The sequence below is a fragment of the Galendromus occidentalis genome, unplaced genomic scaffold, assembly GCF_000255335.2.
Source record: "Galendromus occidentalis unplaced genomic scaffold, Mocc_1.1 scf7180000075389, whole genome shotgun sequence".
Taxonomy (NCBI): Eukaryota; Metazoa; Arthropoda; class Arachnida; order Mesostigmata; family Phytoseiidae; genus Galendromus; species Galendromus occidentalis.
In genome coordinates, this window is record NW_003803379.1 from 148,583 (window position 1) to 169,858 (window position 21,276).

The window sequence follows — 21,276 nt, forward strand, 5'->3', positions numbered from 1 at the left end:
TGGATATCTCTGCAAAATCTATTCCTTCGAGCTGTACGGAAAATTCTGTCGCGAACGATTGTTCCTCGCTTACTGTCATCGCAAGTCGGCGACTCCGTCTTCGATTTCTAAATGGAGTTACCAGTCCGAGCAGGATGTCCTCTTCAGAGTCCCCCGCCCCCACCTCCCTCCAGGACTCGATTCGTTAATCCGAATAGTCTAGGCCGACAAACCCCGCGTCCACGCTGCCATTATGCATATTCCGGCGCATGATTCGAGAATCATCGGAACGGTCGATGTTCTCCTCAGGGCTCAACCCTTTCGAGGGTCTGAGGAGGCTGTTTTCCGTGAAAATCGCAGGAGAACCGAGTACAATGGGAGGTGAGTGATGAAAGCGGGAACATGGTGAGTGCGATCCTCGTCGGGCGAAATGGGGATTCTGAGCATCGCACGCAGTCTCGCGAGCAAGATTGCACGTAAGACTTCGTGCGACCAGCTTGAGAAGGCTCAGCGAAAATCTCTCCCATTGCCCGCAGGGATTCGTGGCTACTCCGGGGGCTGAACGAATTCCCCTTATCCGAGAACGGAGCGATCAGGCGAGTGCGTTCATTCTCTTGGTCTCTTTTCTACGGTTCAAGGAGAGCGGAAAAATGCACTGGCTTGTTCCCTATAAAAGATTGAAGATCTTGAGGACCTCACCAGCGGGTGGAGAAAACGTCGCCGCGCGAGAAATTTCTCGAGGAGTTCTTGAAACCCCGATATGGCTGTCGCTGAACAATTCAAGAAGGCTGCTGGCCTCCGTTAGGGAGGAAATGATTGTTGGTATCACGGGAAGGGCGCCTCAGCGTCGGTGTTTCGGAAGGCTCTGCGACATTCTCTATCCGCGTTAAGCGACAAAGCATCGATAGGAGTAAGATAATCGGAAGCTGCGGAGATCCTCGTACGAATCCACTCGACGCGATCCTGGAGCAGCGCCGAAAACTGCGACTTTGTCCAGCATGCCGAATGGTGCCAGTCAGTCACGCTCGCACCTGCCGCCACCACGCCAGCAAAACGAAACTGGGGAAAATTACCTCTCTGCGACAATTGCACGAGAAATTAGCGACCGAAAACTTTCCGGGGTTGACCGTGACTCGAGACGGACAACTGCTCATAGGTTTCTACACTACGGAGTTCTACCTTCTTCCGCTCACCACTTCGCCGCGTCTCAGATTGCTGGGCGAGGCGGAGGTGGCGCACGCTGATGCAATGTAGAAGGTCGCACCGAAAAAATATGCAAGCAGCTCTTCATTCTCCTCGGGAACTGGAGTTGATACGGGGGCATGGTTGCCTGTGCATTCATGAACTCCCCCTCATGAATGGTCCGCGTATCGATGGATATTCCAGAACCTTAGGCTGGCGTCCCCAGGGCTGGTGGTTCCGGCAAATATGGGCGATGGGAACTCGGCTATGCGGCGATCTGGTTGAATCGACATCCCTGACGCTAATCTCTACGGTTGCCTTCTTCACTGTTCGCAACTGCTAACGGGGAAAGCGAGCGACAGAGCTATCGGCCTAGCAGCAAGACTTTGGAGACCAGGTGTAATCCAGTCAAACTTCTTGTCTTCCGCAGCCCTGTCCCCGCTCCCGGCTCCCCTAATAGAGCCAGCTTTCCAATGCTTACGATTAGCCGTCCGACTACCTCGTCAACCGCCCGCCTCCTCCGGAGGTGAAGAAATGCATCTATTCGTGAGAGTGGACTGTAAACACGGGGTCCTAATAATGCATTGCATGACGCACAACGCAGATCGATCGCGCCCGGAAGGGCGCGTGTGTTTTTGACGGAGATAATGACAGCGATTCGCGCAGCGTCAAAATGGCGACACCACGCTGAATCCTCGGGAACGGTCGTTCTTGGGGGTGCCGGAACGAAAGCGGAACGATAGTGTCTGTTTGGAACCCGCGCGGAGCTGCCCTTCGTTGCATCCTGATATCGGGCTCATGGAGACGTCTCCTCAGCTTCCGATGGCGCCACGCGGCAACTTCTCTTGTAAACAAGAGATCCCCAATCCCTCTCATCCTGTCTGCCCTGTATACCCGCCCCCTCCCCCTTTCCCTCTCAACCCCCAACGTCGCATTGGGGGAGGACCAGTCTCTGATTGCTCAGAGAGCAACACACCCGGAGGCATTCTTGAGAGTATCATGCGGAGGGAAGATCCGGCGGAGGAACCAACTACGACCATCATCGCGATGGAACGAGGAGGAGGGTATTCGAATCTAAAGCGCCTCCGCCAACTCGGATCGAATCCCTGGCTGAACGTTTGGCCCGCAACCTTCCAGATGGGAGTGGTCCCGGCTAGGCCTTTTCGTCGCTGGGGGTCCGCTCGTCCGAAGTCGGAAGGAGGATCTCGCCGTTCGGAGCGTTTCGGAGTCGTATCCGAGTCCGAGGGGGACTTCGGGAATCGGCGCATGAAGAGTGCACGAAATTTATCTCTTAAGCTCTGTGACTTCAGATGGGGCAACGGAGGAGAAATGTTGCTCATCGGGTCGGTTCTTGGGAAATTCATGGGAAATATCACAATCAGAGCGGCGTCCGCAGCTCCGCACGACGGCAGTGTGTCCACGCGGGACTTCTCGCTTTCGTGGCAGTTCCGCACGGATCACAATTGGCCTTCCGGTGGGATTGGTCGGTTGACCACGGTCCGGAGTTGATTTTGCAACATGTCGGGATTTTGCCCCATCTCGAACCCCCAGCCGATTTCGCTGACATGTCGACGACGAGACGTTCCGCTGCCGGTAGCAGATCAACGGTTGCGATTGAGTGCTCGATCTTGGCAGCACAAATCGAGATTCACCTCGGAGATGTTCGGGATGGGTCCGAACACCGGTACCCGTTCACCCCATCGCGCATAGCCGCCCCTTTCACGTGAATCGATCCATGAGGAGGATGATGAATCGCGGAGCTCCGTATCCTGGGGGTGAGAAGGAGAATCTATTCTCCACAAATCCTGGGCCCAAACACGAGCGTCTACCCCCAGATCCCTCGTGAGAGAGAATGAGATTGGAGGTTAGTTTCCTTTCTCCAGACGTCTGATCGATCGCTTCCCCCTCGAGCTCCAAAGCCCATAAGACTGTCGAGTCGTGAATCGGGAATACGTCCCGAATCAAGAACTCGTAAGTTGTACGGTCCTTTGATTCTCTTCGAAGACGGGAGATTCATGAAATCTTTTGATTTCGAAGGGGTCGGGTGACGCTGTCCGGAAGTTTTGCAAACTTCGATAAGAATCTGATTCAGAGACAAGGCTAGACCGGAAGGTCAAAAACTATCCGCCATGGGTAGGCACACTGATTGGATCGGAAGGCCATCTCCGGGGTGGATGCATGGATACCGCAATCCTGTGGCTCCATCCCACTTTACTGGTCCCAGACCTAAACGCGGAGAGACTTTCGACCCGTTGCTCGGATAAGAGGACTGCGGGCTTCGGTAATATCTAGACTCTTGGTAACGCGGCGCAACAGGTTTCCCCTCGAATTCCGGGCCACGGCGTGCCGATGTAATAACATGGATCAACATTTTCGGGGAAAACTATCGCCTCTCCGGAACTTATGAATCATTCCATGACTTATGACTCTGTTCGGTAATGTTCCGATCATTGGAGACTTTCTGGATTGAGGAGCATCCGGGATTTCTGTCGATCCGAATGAAGTCATATCGAGTCATCATTAAATTCTGTTTGATCCGATCAGCGTGACTTCTGGACTCGTATGTCAGACCTTCAAGATTGGCATTCCGAGAGTCCTCAGATGTGAATATGTCCACGCATAGAGACAAGTTGATCCCGCATCTCTCCCCGGACTCTCGCGAAAGCGCTGGAGGATGCGAAGGTAATTATGCGGAGGAACTTTCCGATGTCCACTCGAGTCTCCACCAAGAAACAGAGTCTGGAAATCCCGATCTCGAGACAGATCAGCGCAAACGCTTCACCCTCGGCAACATCCGTCGAGCTCCCTGCGGAAGATCAAAATATTTCTTCTTTTCTCTCGCGCCTATTAGGGTAGTAGTACCTAGTACCTCACATAGTACCTGTGTGAATAATCAGAATCTTGGGAGTCCCCGAATCAATAGCTCTGTGTGAGCCAGAGATCATCGTCATCAGCGTATCTCGGACATTCGTCTGCAAGAGCTCATGAGCGAACTTCTTTGCGGGATCAGTCCCCAGCTTGCGTTAGATATTCAAAGTATCCACCCCTGCCGTCGGACATGCGCTCATTGTTGATCATCTCCCGATCTCTTCAGGACGTCGCTCTTCCGGCTCGCCGTTCATGAAGTCTCAAGTCTCCTGATGTTGTCCATGCCGGCGTAGTCACACTACTCCCCGTAAACAAGCGCAACAACAGGTTTTCACCACCCCAAAGATCACTCAGCTGTTTCTGCTGAGGAAATCGAAGCGCGCAACCTCAGTGCGTTTTGTTCTCCCAGGACCATCTCGGCTGATTATCTCTTCCTGTGAGGTCAGAGAAGCCGCGATTCCATCGGGACGGAAAATTCGAACGTTTTCCCGCCCGTGCGGAGTTGACCTCGATCAGTTCGCTAACGGAGAGCCGGTGAAATGCCCAAGAAGAAGACCGGTCAACGGAAAAAAGCAGAGAAGCAACGGGTGCGTCAAAAAGAGATCCGCAAACGCGATATCGATCTCGCTGAACACCCATGCAATGCCAACATGGAATGCGACCACTGTCAGCGCAAACAGAAGAATCGGGCATTCTGTTATTTCTGCTCAGCCTTACAACGTCTCCCAATGTGCGCGAAATGCGGCAAGCAGAAATGCATGCAGAAGACCGGCGATTGTATCATAAAGCACGCCGGTCAGTTCACGACTGGCTTGCAGATGGTGGGAGCCATCTGCGATTTCTGCGAAGCCTGGGTTTGCCATGGCAAGAACTGCCTCAGTGTGCACGCGTGCACCTGCCCCTTGCAAGATGCGGTCTGTGTCGAGTGCGACCGTGGGGTGTGGGATCACGGCGGAAGAATTTTCCGTTGCAGCTTCTGCACGAACTTCCTCTGCGAGGACGATCAGTTCGAGCATCAGGCCAGCTGCCAGGTGCTCGAATCCGAAACGACGAAATGCCAGTCGTGCAATCGCCACGGAGACCTCTCGTGTCTCCGCTGTAAGGTCTGCTTCTGCGACGAGCACGTGAAACGAAAAGGTTTCAAATACGAACGGAACCAAGCGATCCCCTGCCCGAAGTGTGGATTCGAAACTCAACCCACAAAAGACCTCTCGATGTCTACGCGCACTCACGCCTACGGTAGGAAAGCGATCGATAACGACGACGACGAATGTGGTTACGGAGCGTCCGGCTACTCCGGTTATAGTGGGTATGGAGACAACTTCGCGGACGACGATGATGAGGATGGTGAAGATTGGAATGATGATGATGACGACGACGACGACGACGAAACTTCATCGGAAGACAGTGACGACGATTCTGACGAGAAGCGTGGCGGAGAGTCGAAGAAGGAGCCAGAGAAGACCTAGTTCAGTGAAATGGAATTAGCTCTTGAGCATGAGCCAAATTAAACTAGAAATATTTTTACCGATCTCCTTCTCTTCATCGTTACTCCGTATTCGCCCAATTTGCAAAAACTGAGCTCAACTATGACGTCGCCTCAGCCTTCACCTCGTAGAATTATTCCGAACAATTTCCGAAATATCGATCAGTCTAGAGTCTAGAATCTCATTCCGTCGTTCCCGGAATCGGGAGAATGACGATCAGCTGATCGTATGGCGATCAGCTGATTGGCGGTTGGAGCGGTTCGCACATGACATGCGAATTAGCATCAATACTATCGAAGTTGTTCCGCGCGACGGTCGGTGCCTTCCTTCCGGGGAACAAAAATGTCATAACAGTCGACAGCCCCCGTCTGATCAGGCAAACGTCGGGACAAATTTCTTCGACCAAAGCCGACTGAGTCCCGAAGTACTCGTGTAAGGCGATAGCTGCACGAGGAGCGTCTCTCTGTCCCTTGGTTGGGGGACCGGAGAGAGACAAAGAGCAGGTAGCGGAGCGAGCAGCGAATCGTACTCTAGCTCCAGGAGCCTTTCCGGGACCAGGTTCGCCTACCCCAAGGCCGAGCATTCGGAAAATATCGATCCAGCATGGATATCCAGACATCGATTCCGAAAAGCTGATTTGACTGGAAGCTGTCCACGAATCGATTCTCGAGCGGGTTCCGCGAGAAACGCTCTCTACTTCCATCTCTCCGCCAAGTAGGGATCGAGATTCCTAGGCAGCCACAGGTTGACTCCGGTGGTATTCCGGAACGGACTGTACTGCTGCTAAATGCCCGAGTCAGCTCTCGGCCGGTAAGAAAAATAAACAGACACGTTCTCCGCAGCTGGAGAGACTGCAGCTCCAAAGGAAAGACGGTGATACGGATATTGGCTCGGAACGCACGCCGACTCGATCCTCTTCCCTCGCAAAATCGCGCGACGGCTCTCGATAGGAACGTTGAAGCGGTACGAGTGGAGTAGAGCTGTATGCCAAGTCGCCAGGTACAACCCGCCGGCGGGCCGGTCTGCCGCCGATTCAGGGTAAACGAACTCCTCTCCCGGAGCGAGCAGGGGGAAGCTGAGCTCTCGCGGCAGAGCAGAGCATAGAGCCCGTTGCTTGCTTACACAGTGCTTGTTGAGAGCTGAGGATTCATAGTCGGCGACAGAGCAACTCGTCCTCTCGACCATCATGGCGCTCTCAGGATGCTACAGATGTCTCAAGTGTTTAATGGTTGTGTTTAACATCCTCTACTGGGCGCTCGGCCTCAGTGTCATCGTCACGGCAATCGTTCTCCTGAGGAATGGGGACAAATATCTCATCAATCAAGGTGAGCTTCGATGTGCACTTCTCCCGCACGAGAAATTTCCCAGAAGATCTCGGATCCATCGACCATGCTGGAAGAAAAGTCTGTCTCCGAGTCGCGACTCGTGGACTACTTCCCTGTCAACTCGGAATTCCGGGAGCGCAAATCATCGCGTCGCTGTGCGCGGGAGTAGTTGCAGTACTTCAATCTCACCTAGAACTGGAGTCGATCGTCCAAAAACTCGCTCTGGGTAGGATCCCCATCCGTTTTGAGATGGTCCGACACATGAGCCGGAGACTGTGGGCTTTTGACAAACAGTTTAAGCCGGAGTTTCTGCCGCGCGGCCTCTTTCTTCGCGCATTATTCTCGTTGGAAAATTCTTCCCCGAGAAGATTCCCCAAAGGAAGCTCGAGATTCGCGGAGATGCTCCCGTCTCTCCCGAGCTGCGAAGTCCAGATGCTGTTTATCCCCTGGATCGTTGAGACGGCTTATATTTAACGACAGGCGCTTCAGGAAGACACTGAAACGTGAAACCTGATTCACGTGGATTGAGAGATCAACTCTCTCCGACGCCTGAACATATCTTCCCGCGACTGCTTGGTGCTCCTGGAGCGGAGATCGATCTCGTACACGCGCGATGTAAACCTTGACTGTCGATGGACGTTTCGCGCGAGTTTCCCTGACGTGCGCATGACACGGCCGGGTTTCTACGTTTTTCTGTCAGATTCCTATGCACATTGACAGCAAGAGGATGGACGATGCTGCCTCCGTTGGAAGCGGGGGGGGCGGATGGCGGACATATCTTGAGGGTCTAGGATATGCAGCGTCATCGACGACGATTCGTCGCCGGTCTCTCTCGTGTGCAGAGACATCGGAGTGCCGAACTCGTCCATGGAAATTCATTAGGTATATGTTATCTCTGATGATGCTCTCAACTCATCTCATAAGCCATCAGGATGCTCCATGAGCGATCCAGAGCCCCGTGTCCCACTAGAAGTAGAGAAATCAAAGAGGACTATGCGGGCTCAAACTGGGAGAACCCAAACAGCCGGAAAAACAAGCAACCGGTTCTCCGTACCAGCAACTCGGGTTTGCCCATCCTGGCTGTGCATGGCATAGCCTGACACTAGAGCCGGTGTTGGCAGTGGTGGTCGACACGATGTCCGTAATCCCGATCCACTCTGGGGTCAAAGTACCCAGGCAGGGCCGGAGAGACGGCAGGCGACGAAGAAGACGGCCGCCGCGACCGTAGCGAGCGCTACGACGACGACGTCGACGCCATTCCTGTTTTCTGTTCCTGTTCTGACTCGAGCGCCGGTCGATACATGTGAGACAACTCGTACAGATGTTGCATTCTCTTCTCACGACAAGACCGCGTGAGGAAAAAGAGACAGCTCGCATAGCGGTCGGCTTATCTTTCTCGATTCGTGCCGTTCTCGGAGTCAGCCAAGCAAAGAAACCGGCAGACAGGCATTCTTAATTCACCATGGTCCCGAATACGGTTAATTGCGCTTAATTTATTTCAATCTACCTCATGTCGACAATTGGCTGTATCTACATAGTTAGAATGGCAAGCTGTTTCTTGAGCATGTCGCGCGTCATGTCGTCTCGTTCGACGCGACATCACATCCCCTCCGTTCGTTTTCACAACACCGGCTCCCTCGAAGCGAGCGGGCGAATGAACAGGAAATAGATCTAAGAGCCTGGCTGCGACTAGAAGCAGATTTCTATCACACGTCCATCCAGTACTGTTCCGTCGGAACAGTTCCAGATACGATCTATGGCCGTGCAGTAGTTGTTTTGGTTTTGGTTTTTCCTCTCGAGCCAAGCAGCTCGAAACCGTTGGAGTTGTGGTTGTCGTATGGTTCGTCGTTCGTTCGGGGAGTCCCCACTCATGGTTGTGCATGCGTGCATGCACAATTCGTCCGTCCAGTTCGCCATAAAATGCTGAACTTGAATGACTCTAGAAGGCTGTCCACGTAACTGCCACTCCCTACTGGTGTTCGCTTGACTGAGGCAAAGTGGTGCCGTTGTTAGTTTTCATCCGTTGCTAGGAAGCTCCCAACACAGAGCAATTTCAACCGGGCACTCTACCCGAACGAACCGTCAACCTCCCTTCTGAATGACCAGAGGGACGGATGGACGGAAGGATGAACGGATGGACGGACGACAAATTGGAGGAGAATATCACGTAGTCATTAGTTCTGGTCAGAGGGATCCGATGACGTCGAGTACTCTGTCAGCGCGGAGTCGTCGTTCTGGGAATTCAGATTTTTTTCTTTTCTCCGGCATCCTGCGATGCATCGAACGGTTTCCGATAGCTCTACTCCTCGTTACGGGAGCTCACAACAGCGAGGACTGTCGAATGATTTTCGTGAATACTAGGAGAGGGGAGGGTTCAATGCCGATTCTCGTCCTGGAGACCACGACTGGGACCATAGAGATCGATATCGATCTTATGGGAACCTTTGTCGATCCCCACGGAACCGCTCATGCGAGCCACGCACGTGCCCCTTAAAAGTTTTCGCTATTCGAAATCTCGCTTATCGACACATTCTAACGGCTCCTCTTACGAGAGTCTATCGCTCAAGGCCCCGAATCAATTTTGCGATCGGTCTGTTCGGCCTCAAGAGAAATCGACTGCGGATTCCGTGAACCGCTGCAGTTGTAATCTCATTCTCACTTGGGCGACGAATGCACGAACTCGCTCATTCCCTGACAAGAGATTTCCGCCACATGCCCACACTACCAGAATGAGCCCTGCCGCGGGAAGGCTCGTTTATTTGTAGCTTTACAGCGGCACTTGGATGAGAACGACTGTCGTCGCGCGTGGTTTTGGGCGCCGGCTGCCTCTAGGCAGAGACGATCTGCTGCCGCTTGTTGTACAAACACCGAGGGCTGTACGCTCAACGAGCCTCGACAAAGTCTCATGGTCTGAATCACCATCATCGTTCGAATCGGAAACTCATGAGCACTCCTTTCGGGAGTCCCAGCGACAAGCTCACGGAACATAAAATTTTCCGGAAGGAGTTCCCTCCTGCCAGGTCGATGAATGCTCGTGGAGTATATCGGAATAGCGACTTCCAATCCAGAAGCAAGTTCCAACTTTCTGCAATCTGCCGCGTACAGGAACGCCGAGAAGTTCCAGAGAAGATTGTTCGAATGGAAGGCATGCCGGCCGCCGAGCTCATCAAAGCCTCATCAGTGTCTGCGTGAAGTACTTCTCGTTCATAAAGGGCCGCGTGGAGCGGCAGACTAGTCGTCCGAACGAACTTTCGGGCGAACGATCAAGGAATACCATTGACTGCTTGCGGAAGTACTGTCTCATTGACGCCGCCGAAGCAGTACAGTGTTGTTTCTGCTTCCCCACTTCAGCTGACCGAGCGCTTCTGTCAGAAAGCGAGCCTTATTTGGCCAGAGGAAAAAATCATCGTCCGATTGATTCGGAGGCCTCGACCAGAGCGTGGAACCTGTTCCGAAGCTTCTACTACATTAACGCAACGCGTTAAATACCGAATCGCTATTATGTTTGAAGAAATAGCTCCTCCTGTTTTTGTCCGTATACTGCCTGCGCCGGATTCGTATACGGCAAATCAATGCCGCTCTGGGTTCAAGATCCGCAGAGAGAACCCGCTCGCTGATTCCAACCGTCTCGGAACAGAGATCATTGTTCGGGATAGCGACAACGAAACAGCGAGAAACGACAGTGTCTTCCGAACATCATCTACCGCGTTTTCAAGGTTTTACATCCGAAATTCGTCTCGGGAATCGACGATTATCTCCGCGAGCCAGCGGGCCGAGAGGAATCCGCGAATCAAAATTCGAGAAATCCGAAGTCTCTGCCGGAGGAGCTGAAGTTCGAGTCGGACCGACGGAAAAGTCCTCGGCGGAAGTTTCTCTAACGATGCAACCGTATCTCTGTTCCGAACGGCGGCGTTGAGTTTCGCTTGCCGTCGCTGTTGTTGTCGTCGCTGTTCTACGAGCACGGCGCCTCAACGGCGGATCTGAACGACTCCCAGAACTTCGAAGGCGGTGTCGACGGCAGCAGGCTGACTCGCTCGACGCCGTCGTTGCAGGGCCAGTCAAAATAAAACGTCGGCGGGGACCTCGCTGCCCGTTCAACGAGATGTTTTTTTCGCTGTTGTTCTCGTCCACCGTTGGCTGGCTTCGCAATCGCTGAACAAAGATAAGCGTCACCGCCAGAAAAGTAAGCGACAGAAAACGAAGAAGACAACGAACAGCGTTATGATGGGTGTGGTGACATTCGGACTTATGTCACCGAACGGGAGGCTAACGCGTATCGAATATGAAGTTCTGTTCCACACCGATTCACGCGATGAATTCGTTCGTAGAACCGGAACGTTGCTCATACAATGCCGTGATGATGGAGTATTGCTCCTGGGTAACCTGACCGCGCTAGCTCGTTTCCCCTTTTTCTCTTCAGAACTCAATGACTCCGCCGGTGCTCCCAGACTTGAAGAGGAGTCCACTCTTTTTTGCCTGAGGTGCATTGTACACGATCATAATACTGCTCGGTCAGACGCGTCTGAGGAGGAGCAGCTGAAATTTGCTCCTGAGGAAAACGTCAAAGGCATTCCTCACCGAATGAGTCAGAGGCTAAAGAAAGAATGCACGCATTCGGATGTCAATGGAAATATCTCATCGCCGCCTTGTGTTTATTTTATTTTTATCTCAACCGTACGCCTCGCTCCTATTCTCGTTGGCAATTCATGATGAGCGGGTCGCACGCTTGAAGTTGTCGCATACTTCGCTTATCGACGCCTTGCGATCGGCGCTGTCAGACGAGCGAGCCATCGACATGACCCGACTACTTCCAGGGTCCCGACAAGGGTTTCATCTTTTCTGTGCGAAGCTTAGCCTCGTTTGGTTAGTTTGTCTGCCTATAGCCTCTTGATCTGTTCGAATCTTCGCTTATCCGACCGCGACCGATCGGAGCTCCGCGTTGAATAGATCGTGGAATAGTTTCAAGAAAACAAACAAGCGATGTGCGATCGAACAGCCTTTCCCTATCCCCAGCGACTGATCCGTCAGCTAGTTTGGCGATACTCCCGCAGTCGAATTGATCGCGGATATTCTCGCAGACACCATTTATCTCTCTGGATGTCGAGGTTTCCGCTTCTGAATTATTCTTAGGCTGAATCGGGCAACAGAGAATTCCTATTGAGTGGATCCGGTGCGAGCGGAGTAAATTCGGAAGAAACTTTCGGAAAGGATTCGAGTCGAGCAAGCCTTGATCCGAGCGCTGCTCGGGGCGAACCCGAGCGACCGGTGGGGCGGCGGGAGTCATTATTCGGTTCTCAAGCGTCGGAAGATGGTGGCGACGTAATCGGGCACATCTCCACAGAAGAACTACGCGAGCCGCCCTGTGGTTTTCTGCTCGAGTAACCTCGAGCCGTCGCGTCGGCCGTCCGAGTGCGGACCATTGAGAAGACCCGGTGAACAGAGTTCCGACCATGCAGCGACCGTGTTATGATTATGCTCTCAGAGAGATTGCGGTAAGGCGCGCTAAACGGTCAGGTGATAATGTTTTCGAACGGATTCGTCGTCGTTCGCGGAGATGTAATTCTGGAATCATCAGAATTCTGCAGAATGGAATTTGCAGCCCGCACCCACGGAAGCCGCAAGCTCAGGTGTGCATACCATCAGGACGAGTCTCAGATTCAATGAATTTCGCCTCCGACGCTGACGAGGCACAACGAAAGAGCTGTGAAATCTCGCCCGACCGAAAAGTAAAGTTCCGATGCAGTCTCATCATATTTCTCCGTGAGGAGAAAATCTACACAAAATAATGATTGAGCTTCCGACGCGCTCCCCCGTTCTGATCCCTGGGGAGTAATTCGCTCGGCTGGAAAATTCAATCGAATCACACGAAACGGCCGGCGACACGATATATGTACGCTGTGAGTAGCACCGTGTGTTTATATGCCGTTGGTTAATGAATGGATCTCTAAGGATCCAGACACCGGAGGCCCCACCAGGACCGAGCTGCTGCCGCTGCTCGGTGCATACAAACGATCTCTCCGTCACCGGCTTCCAGGCGGAACGTGCGTGGGTTCCGGAGCGAGCCTGTATCCAGCGACGCGACATTTTCTACTCGAGCAGAGAGAAGGCAAACCGATTGAGATTCACGAAACTTGTCCCGAGCATCCGATTGACGCTTGCTTCCGATTCTTCCCGGAAATCGTTTTTTCCGCGAAAGTTATGAATGAGACCGAAAGGATTGGATTCTGACAAGTTCCTCAAGTCGACTAGATGAGTACGAGTACGGAAACGGCTACCCGGGGAGCACAAACCACGAGGCTCCTGGAAAATTCGCTCATTCAGACGAGCAGTGCTGGACGGCATGAGTCAGTCTTCCACCAACGAATTCCCTCTGGCGATTCTAGTCGCTCGCCGGCGGCGAAGCGGCTAACTCGCGAAAGGAAAGATTCTGAGCGCGATAGAAATTCTCGAGAGCATCCGTGTCGCTTTCTCCCCTCGCGAAGAGACGCGTAGCTTTAGTTTTGGGTTATCTCTTTATTCTTCTTCGCGAGCGGGTATCGGCCTCCCTCCACTTGGATGTCCAGCCGCCCTCGCTAAGATCGATGATTTGTTCCTAGAGCAGTTGCTCCGACTCAGTCAGTAAGATCAACGTTCGACGCTTTGGTATCTGAATATTCCAGAATGGAAGAATCTATGAGCAATCGAGTAAATAAATCAAGCAAGCAAAGGCGTGAAACGGGCTGTCTCCCGAGGGAGGGGTCTCCCATAGACTCTTCTCAGAAAGGAAGCGAGCGCCGTCGGACAGCCGGGGAAAAATCTCCAGATCCTGTCGTAAAATTCATGCACACGATATAAGGATGGCGGGTTCCAGCACTTTCGTGGGTTCGGCTTCGGGTTTGATCGCGTTTATCATGCTATTAATTAAGAGGGAGCCGCCACACGATAAGCTTTCCGTCCACCCTCGTTTGAGCACATATACCTCTTCTCATTTTTTTCTCTTTTTTATGCACATTCCGAGGGGCATCTCCTTTTGTGTGACAAAAATAGACCAGAGAGTCATTCCATGGGATCATAGTTCGTTCCCATAGCTTTAGGTTGTTGGCTCTGCCAACGGAGTCCCGAGAGAGCGAGACGATGAGCCCACGGACCACGTGGAACATGTGTTCCTCGTAATGACACTCTTCTTGCGCTGGCTTATCTTGCTTTCTCTCATGGAAGAAGAGGGAGTCAGCCAGCACCCTTTGTTCGTGTGCTCTGTTCGTGCTGTTTTCCTCCTCCAAGTTTCTTCAAGTACTCGTCGGTTATCGCCTCGTCATGTGCGTGACTCACACAATTATCGCGAGGCATTCATAATTATGCGAGTGAAACCGTTATCCTTTGTTCATAATTCAACAAGCGAGGAACTTCGGCGGAATAAATATATGTACGACTCTATTTACTCTCCGACCGCGGTCTTGGCAACAACAACAACGATACCAACGACGACCGACTGGACGACGATGCGATAACAACAGGTCGTGAGCTTCCGCGAGCTGCTCGTTGTCGGCGGGCAGACTCGGTGTGAATGCACGCCGAATATGCGCCGCCTGCGTGCATACTTAAGCCCACGGTTGACCTACCGGGCCGCCGGGGCAGACTGTCCGACGACCCGCGGTACGGAGCGGCGGCGAGCGTCGTGTCCGCGTTCGTTCCACACCCAAATAGGATAGGGTGGAGCTCTAATTCGGTGGTGGTTGTTGTTGCTGGTCGTGCCGTAGTTAGAACGCCTGTTGCTTGAAATCATCCTCCGGATCATAGGCGCTCACGTCACAGGAGGAGCTGCCGTTCAAAACGCTCAGCGGTAGCTCTTTCAGATCCGTGAGGAAATCGGTGACATTTGAACATGGTCACGCACCGCGCGAGTGTAACACTTTACCATTCTCACGAAGGGCCACCGAGTTACTCTGGCCGTCGCATGTGCGATGGAGTTTTCGGTAAAAATCATACGCCGCCAAGCGTATCAGACAGCGTCGTGATATCCGAGTAAGAGAAATCGCAGAAACGAAACAGGCGAATAATTAGCGTCGATAAACGATCAACGCGCTCCAAGCAGATTCCGATTTGAAATAATCGGCGAGAATCGCGTCGCAATAATTGTTGCAGTTCAATCGCTTCGCAAGAGTACTAGGGATATTCTAGGATAGGATATTTGAAACTGATGATTGATACGTGGTGTCGGATCAAACCACGGCTTATCTTCAGATTCCTTTGACTTGGGAGGAACATAAGTTACGACTTGGGTCGGTCGGATTCCTGAAATGTACGCCTTCGGCACACCTCGGATTCTAATCAATTATTCTTCTCGATTTCAGGTGGAAGCGATCAAGTTGTGCAGGAGTTCGTGGTCGCAGTGTATGCACTCTTCGCAATCGGATCGTTTCTAGTGATCCTTGGTTTTCTGGGATGTTGCGGAGCGATACGAGAGTCCTCTTGCATGCTCTGCACTTTCTTCGTTCTCATGCTCTGCACCATAGTTGTCGAACTCGGTGGAGGTGCTCAGATATGGAGCCAATCTGAACCGATCAAGAACTCGGTGAGTATCCATAATATTCTTCCCAGTGGGGCCGCCAGCGTTCCTTGAGGAAGCTCGACTGAAAATTCGAACAAACATGCTCCTCGGCCTGCCGCTTCCATCCCCTCGATAAAATTCGATTCTCATTCCATTGCAGATCAAGAAACAGTTCTCAGCCGTTATCCAGGAGGAGTATTCCCCTACGGATTCCGACAGCTTCGTCAACCAACGCATCGACAAGTTCCAGAGGGACTTCCAGTGCTGTGGAATCATCGACCCCGACGACTGGGCCAGGTCGAAATACAATGGATTCACAGGTAAACTCGGGGAACTCGAGATACGTCTCGATCGCAGAAAGATAGCATTAATAGGGATTCAAGCTTTCGGGGCCGGGATGAGCTCGAGCAGAGATCCTCTCGACTTCAACCCACGTGGTGTTTCCTCGTAATTCTGAAACGCCTCGTTTTTCCAGGACCCCGAACTGGTTTGAGCAATCTAGTCGGAGTTGTATCCGAAAGCATCGGTGCCTACAGGGTTCCAGCTTCTTGCTGTGTCAGCGATAACCCCACCGTCTGCGAAGCCGCTCGCAGCATCGAAGCCATCGGATCTGTCACTAACGGAGTCCACAGACAGGGATGCCTCTCGGCTGTCTGGAACGGACTGAAATTCTACGCGAGCTACGCCGGCGGACTCATAGTCGTAGCCATCGGCTTCGAAATTATTGGACTCGTTCTTGCGTTGCTTCTCTGCTTCGCTGCCAGGAGGGATCTCAAGGACTAGGTGCGACCGTCTCAGGAATCAGGCCTCTAATCCAGGCATTGAAGTCGTTTGTGACACCGCGTAGCCAAAATATGATCTGCGGATCGATCTGCATTGATTGATTGATTGATTCATTGGTTGGTTGGAGGGTTGATTGATTGATGCTTGGTTCATTGATTGATCGATCCATCGATCTACCTACCTATCTATGGACAAGAATGAGTGTGGAATGAGCCGCTGGTCGGCGCAAATCGCAAAGTGAATTCTCACTCCTGTCGAGGGGAATGACTTCGGAACGACAGGAGCGATTCCCACAGTTGGATACTAAATTGGAATGAGCTGTTCGACGACAGACGACAAGCCAACTACAAAAGCATTGAGAAGCGCACGGTCTCCCATTCGACCGCGGTTATATTTTGGCTCCGAAAAGGAATGGGAAACCCCCTCTCGATGAGAGGAAGGTCTGCCGATTCCTTAGTGCTCGAGATTAGCCCTCCAAGCTTAAAGTACGCCGTCATAACCGTCCGCGAGGTTCGCACACCTCACTTCAGACACATCTTCCGATTCGTGTACATATACAAAACCATAACATATAGCTGCAGTTAGACGCCAACGAAAGATAAGTCGATGTGAACATATACATTGTGAATGGTCGAACGAACCCCTCTTCGAAAGGATGGGGTATAGCCAAATGCTCCGAAGCATCCATATTGGCAAAGTCGTTTTAGGTCACCGAATATCTTTCCGAAAGTCTATCTAGCTTACATTATGCTCAGGCCGAAAGATGCAGCCGGCAGCCGTTCAATTCAAGCGCTATCATCGGCTATTCCAATTGTGACACCCCAGACTCGAAAATCACTTGCGGTCCCCGTACTCGCTCTGAACGCTGCACGATTCTGCTCTGGAGGCCCACGGTAGCCCCATGTCATAATCACCTAGCGATATCTAGCCTCGGTACCATTACACAATTTGTGCCCATAGACTTCTCTAAATGCTGTTACCTATTTATCTGTTAACGGAAGGTGGAGTCGGTTGAAAGAACGCCGGTCACTGCCCAAATGATTGAAATACGAAAAACAAAACCTAATAGGAAAAAACGACAGATCTAAATCGAACAAACATCAGTTCAAAAGCATAGCGATCCAATAAGCCTATGTGAAGCAAATTCCATCTCTTCCGACGTCACGAAGAAAAATCCTCCTACATCTCATGCTCATCGCTGGCTATATATCCGTGTAATAAGCATCAAGTCGCTACGGGACCGATTTAATCAGCTTCAGAGTCTTTCGACGATTTCAATGTAATTGAAAATTGTCAGAATCCAGGGAGTGAAATCTCGGATTCATGAACTGAAACTTGCATTTCTTCACGAGTGCATGGACGAGAGGAAATTCCATGCACTGAACCACGTCGGAATGTTTCTCGTATACATCGGATTCTAAGTCGACAATGAACAAAAAACGATACCCGATAAAGAGTAACTTAAATGAATATTGATGCTCCTCCAAGCCATATTGAATTGAAATAAACCCTACTATGTAAACTTAACTTAAGGAAGAATCTGAATCGTCCTGACTCTTGTATAAATATTTGATTCGATCGCTCATCGCATTTATCGCTCAGGGGGCTGAGGAGATTCCCATGCGTGATTCGGATCGACTTTGCGCGAATCCCAGCCTAAGGTTCCGGCCTGAGCTACAAGTAGCCAAGTAGGTACGGCTCTTTTCTGTTTCAAGACGTACCCTCCACAACCCCACTCGCCGGGACAGCAGTCCTCCTTCACACCCGATCTATCCGATGCATGGTTAGGCCACGAAAGCCTCGCCGCGGCTGCCTCGGACTGGATTGAGTCGTCTGCGATCCCGACTTGGATGGTAAACGGAGGAGGTTCTCAGTGCGCTAGGTTGATCAAGTCATATCTGTGACGAGGGTCGCCTCAGAGGAAGGTTCCCCTTGGAGCAAGCCCGCCAGTCCGAGGATGTGACATCGCCATCAGCACGAAAGCAAAGTACAGTCGTGTAGGCCATGTAGCATCGGGATACCGTTCCCCATGCCTCGTAGCAAAAACTGACCCTGGTGCCGTGGAAATCGAATGCGGCGCGAAGTATCGGGGACGATCCGGGAGACAAAGGAGCTCCTAGAGAATGACGTCAGTTAGAAAAGTTGGGTAGAATATCGGGAAGAAGGCGATAGAATTCTCGGCAGCATCGAGGAAAAGTCGGCGTCAATGTCTTGGACAGGAGGAAGAAAGCCCCGTCGTACGTACCGATCGCGGTAGCCCATTGCCGACTTGACCGTCGTAGATGGACCAAGGTGGATTTTTTCCTCTCGGGCCGGTCTTCTTCAAACCTATCTCAGATTCGCGACGGCAGAAGGACGATTGGAGGCTGTTGAAGGCTGACTCCATGGCTGTGGCCTGCGACAGTCTTCGAGCGGCGATAGCCCCACGGAACGCTTCGAACACTCACCGACCCATAGCCAGAACACGTAGAAGATTGACCACACCACGCGGATTTTCGGAAGCGAGCCGGAGTCATTTCCATCCGCCATTTCTTTTTCGAACATTCGAGACGCGAGACGTAAACTTCCAGATATGAACCAGATTCTGGCTGATTATTCTAATGAAGGTTCTCATCGAGCTGCTGACGTTCATTCAGCGGAAGAGCTCTGGTTCCCCTACAGACTCAATCACGATCCCTGATCGACCCAACAGCCCGAATTATCTCAGAATACGAAATACGAGGAGAAGCAGCTGCTCATTTGCCAGAATCGAGCTATAGCCCCCTCCTCCTCGCCTTCTCCCGGCTCTGAAGTCTTGCTGGTCATGTTTCCAAGACTCTTACTTGTTCTGAGATATAGCTGGAAGTCTAGAGTCGAGTGCTCCCCCCATCGGATGAGGGACGGTTCGTGCGCTCCAGAGCCGTATAAAGCTCTGGAGTCATCTCTGAGAGACTGTGATGAACATTACTCTTTCAGCCACATCTCTGGAATACCATGAAGCCTGTACCTTCCAAGACAGCCGTCTCGATACCGAATCGGGAACCCCTCTTGTCGGCTCGGATATCTCGAACGAGCGAAACTCTGTCGAAGGAGCTAGAAGCTCAGTATTCCGTGCCTTTCCGCTCCTCCGCAGCTGAGTGTTAGCAGGTATACAGATCCCGGTCAGTTCGGAAGCTCGAACTTCATTTTTCTGGAGGGAATCATCTTGTCACATTCATCGCAAAAAGTCTATAGAAGGATGTCGTTGAGGAAACAGCTTGACGGAAATGTCTCATAAAAACCTCCAGTCCGCTTGATGGTCTGCGTTCCTCGAGAAAGGTCTGGATTCCGTCGCTACCCAGGCAAACCGTCGCCCCTCGCCGCAATCTCGACCCTCACTCGTCAAAGAAATTGACCTAACAAAAGCAAGCGACATGGTCCGGCTCGGAAGTTCAAATTGGATAGTCGATCCGACCACGATCCGACGCCAATCCAGTGGAGGTTCGTCTCCGGAAGCCGCAGGTAAGCCTTCGCCAATTATACCGAAGGCTGCCCCTGCGGCTGAATGACGAATTCGAATTTCGCAGAATTGTCGGATATTCGCTCCGACCTCGCGTCGAATTTGAGGTTCAACTGTGTCATTCCAGACTCCGGAGAATATGTTCATCATCGGCGACCTGCTGCATTCTGCCTACCGCACTCTGCAGGAGAACACCGACCCTCGACTTTCGGAATGGCCCTTGATGGGATCCCCCGTACAAATACTGACGATCGTCACAATCTACGTTCTCTACGTCAAAATTCTAGGACCATCGCACATGAGCAATCGCAAAGCGTACCACATCAAGCCCCTGATAATCGCTTACAACATGCTCATGGTTGTAGCGAACGCGGCGTTCTTCATCATCGGAGGTAGGCAGACTTATCTCGGCGGTGGATACTCATGGTTCTGTCAACCCCCGAACAGCGGCTCACAAGCTCAACAGATGACTGTGATCACTATCGGATACTACTACATGATCATGAAGATCGTCGAGTTGATGGACACGGTGTTTTTCGTTCTGACCAAGAAGTTCTCTCACATATCGCTGCTGCACGTAGTTCATCATTCGTTGGTCGCCTGCACCGTCTGGCTCGGTATGAATTTCGGCGCCACCGGTCAAAACGCTATGTTCCCGCTTATAAACTGCGTGATCCATTTCATTATGTATGGCTATTACGCGATGGCTGCTCTGGGTCTCCAGAAGTACCTGTGGTGGAAGAGATACCTGACGCAGATACAGATGCTGCAATTCATCGCCCTCATTGTCCACGCATCCATACCCGTGTTCTACGACTGTGGATTTCGGCCCGTCTTTGGATACATCGTAATTTTCGAAGCGTGTCTATTCTTCATGCTGTTCCTGAACTTCTACATCAAGACTTACACGAAGAAACCGCTTGCGACCAGAGGTGGAAACACCCACGGTGCCTCCACGTCGAAGACAATAAAATGCTCCTGAGCCTTGATTCGATATGAATTACCTACTCAGCCGAGAACATCAACGATTACACCCAACAAAGACTTCGAAGTTCTCCACCGATGAGGTATTGGAAGCTCATTTCGTGATAAACTCTCGTTCGTTATCAAAGCCAAAATATCTGTTAATCCCAAGTTTGTTCCTAATAAATGTATGCGATAAGGCACCTCGGCACCTGTGCAACGGTGCTCCTGATATCCTGAGGGAGAAGCGGAGAAGACGCGCCGGGAGCACGGAGCAGCGGCCGACAGAGAAAGCACAAATGATCACGCTCGACGTGATTTTCAGAACTTCCGCTGGCAGCGTTTGTTCCGGAGTGACTGAATCAAGCCCCGAGACGCGCAAGTTTAGCTTAGGCCAGAGAGAGTCGAATCGAGTCTCCTTGCCATCTGTCTTCCAGAGGAACGCCATAGCCCGAGAGACAACCTGGTCGTGTGGTGCTACATATGCTTAAACCTTCCACTAGAAATCCCTGCGGCAAGAGGTAGTATGCCGCTGGTCGATGGTTGCGTCGAATATCGGCCGACATACAAGCGATCGGAAGCGAGCGCATCGGAAGTCTGAAGAGACAAAAGACTTCGACTGTATGTAGGAAACAACGAAGATTCGCGCGCGGGCAGAAACGTCTCGGAAAGAATACAGCCGCG

The 21,276-nt window shown here is 51.9% G+C and overlaps 3 protein-coding genes across 3 annotated transcripts; all 3 read left to right on the forward strand.

The window, feature by feature from the left end:
• Nucleotides 1–4,397: 4,397 nt before the first annotated feature.
• Nucleotides 4,398–5,556, forward strand: Noa36 (zinc finger protein 330 homolog Noa36). Its single transcript, XM_003737030.2, has one exon. It carries the CDS (start codon nucleotides 4,569–4,571, stop codon nucleotides 5,496–5,498), a length of 930 nt encoding a protein of 309 aa, XP_003737078.1. The 5' UTR covers nucleotides 4,398–4,568; the 3' UTR covers nucleotides 5,499–5,556.
• A 1,064-nt stretch (nucleotides 5,557–6,620) lies between these two features.
• Nucleotides 6,621–17,672, forward strand: LOC100901894 (tetraspanin-8). The gene is made up of 4 exons (XM_003737029.2): nucleotides 6,621–6,841; nucleotides 15,172–15,392; nucleotides 15,529–15,688; nucleotides 15,844–17,672. Exons 1-4 carry the CDS (start codon nucleotides 6,703–6,705, stop codon nucleotides 16,149–16,151), a joined length of 828 nt encoding a protein of 275 aa, XP_003737077.1. The 5' UTR covers nucleotides 6,621–6,702; the 3' UTR covers nucleotides 16,152–17,672.
• Nucleotides 17,673–19,768: 2,096 nt separating this feature from the next.
• Nucleotides 19,769–20,611, forward strand: LOC100907540 (elongation of very long chain fatty acids protein AAEL008004-like). The gene has a single exon (XM_003737065.1). The coding sequence runs from the start codon at nucleotides 19,769–19,771 to the stop codon at nucleotides 20,609–20,611; it is 843 nt and encodes a 280-aa protein (XP_003737113.1).
• Nucleotides 20,612–21,276: the final 665 nt, after the last annotated feature.

What these genes read in the sequence shown, in the direction of transcription:
- Noa36 (XM_003737030.2), top strand. Translation starts at nt 4,569, where the DNA reads ATGCCCAAGAAGAAGACCGGTCAACGGAAAAAAGCAGAGAAGCAACGG.
- LOC100901894 (XM_003737029.2), top strand. Translation starts at nt 6,703, where the DNA reads ATGGCGCTCTCAGGATGCTACAGATGTCTCAAGTGTTTAATGGTTGTG. An exon ending in CAAATATCTCATCAATCAAG is followed by an intron (nt 6,842 to 15,171) that starts GTGAGCTTCGAT and finishes TCTCGATTTCAG; the next exon opens with GTGGAAGCGATCAAGTTGTG. An exon ending in CTGAACCGATCAAGAACTCG is followed by an intron (nt 15,393 to 15,528) that starts GTGAGTATCCAT and finishes ATTCCATTGCAG; the next exon opens with ATCAAGAAACAGTTCTCAGC.
- LOC100907540 (XM_003737065.1), top strand. Translation starts at nt 19,769, where the DNA reads ATGTTCATCATCGGCGACCTGCTGCATTCTGCCTACCGCACTCTGCAG.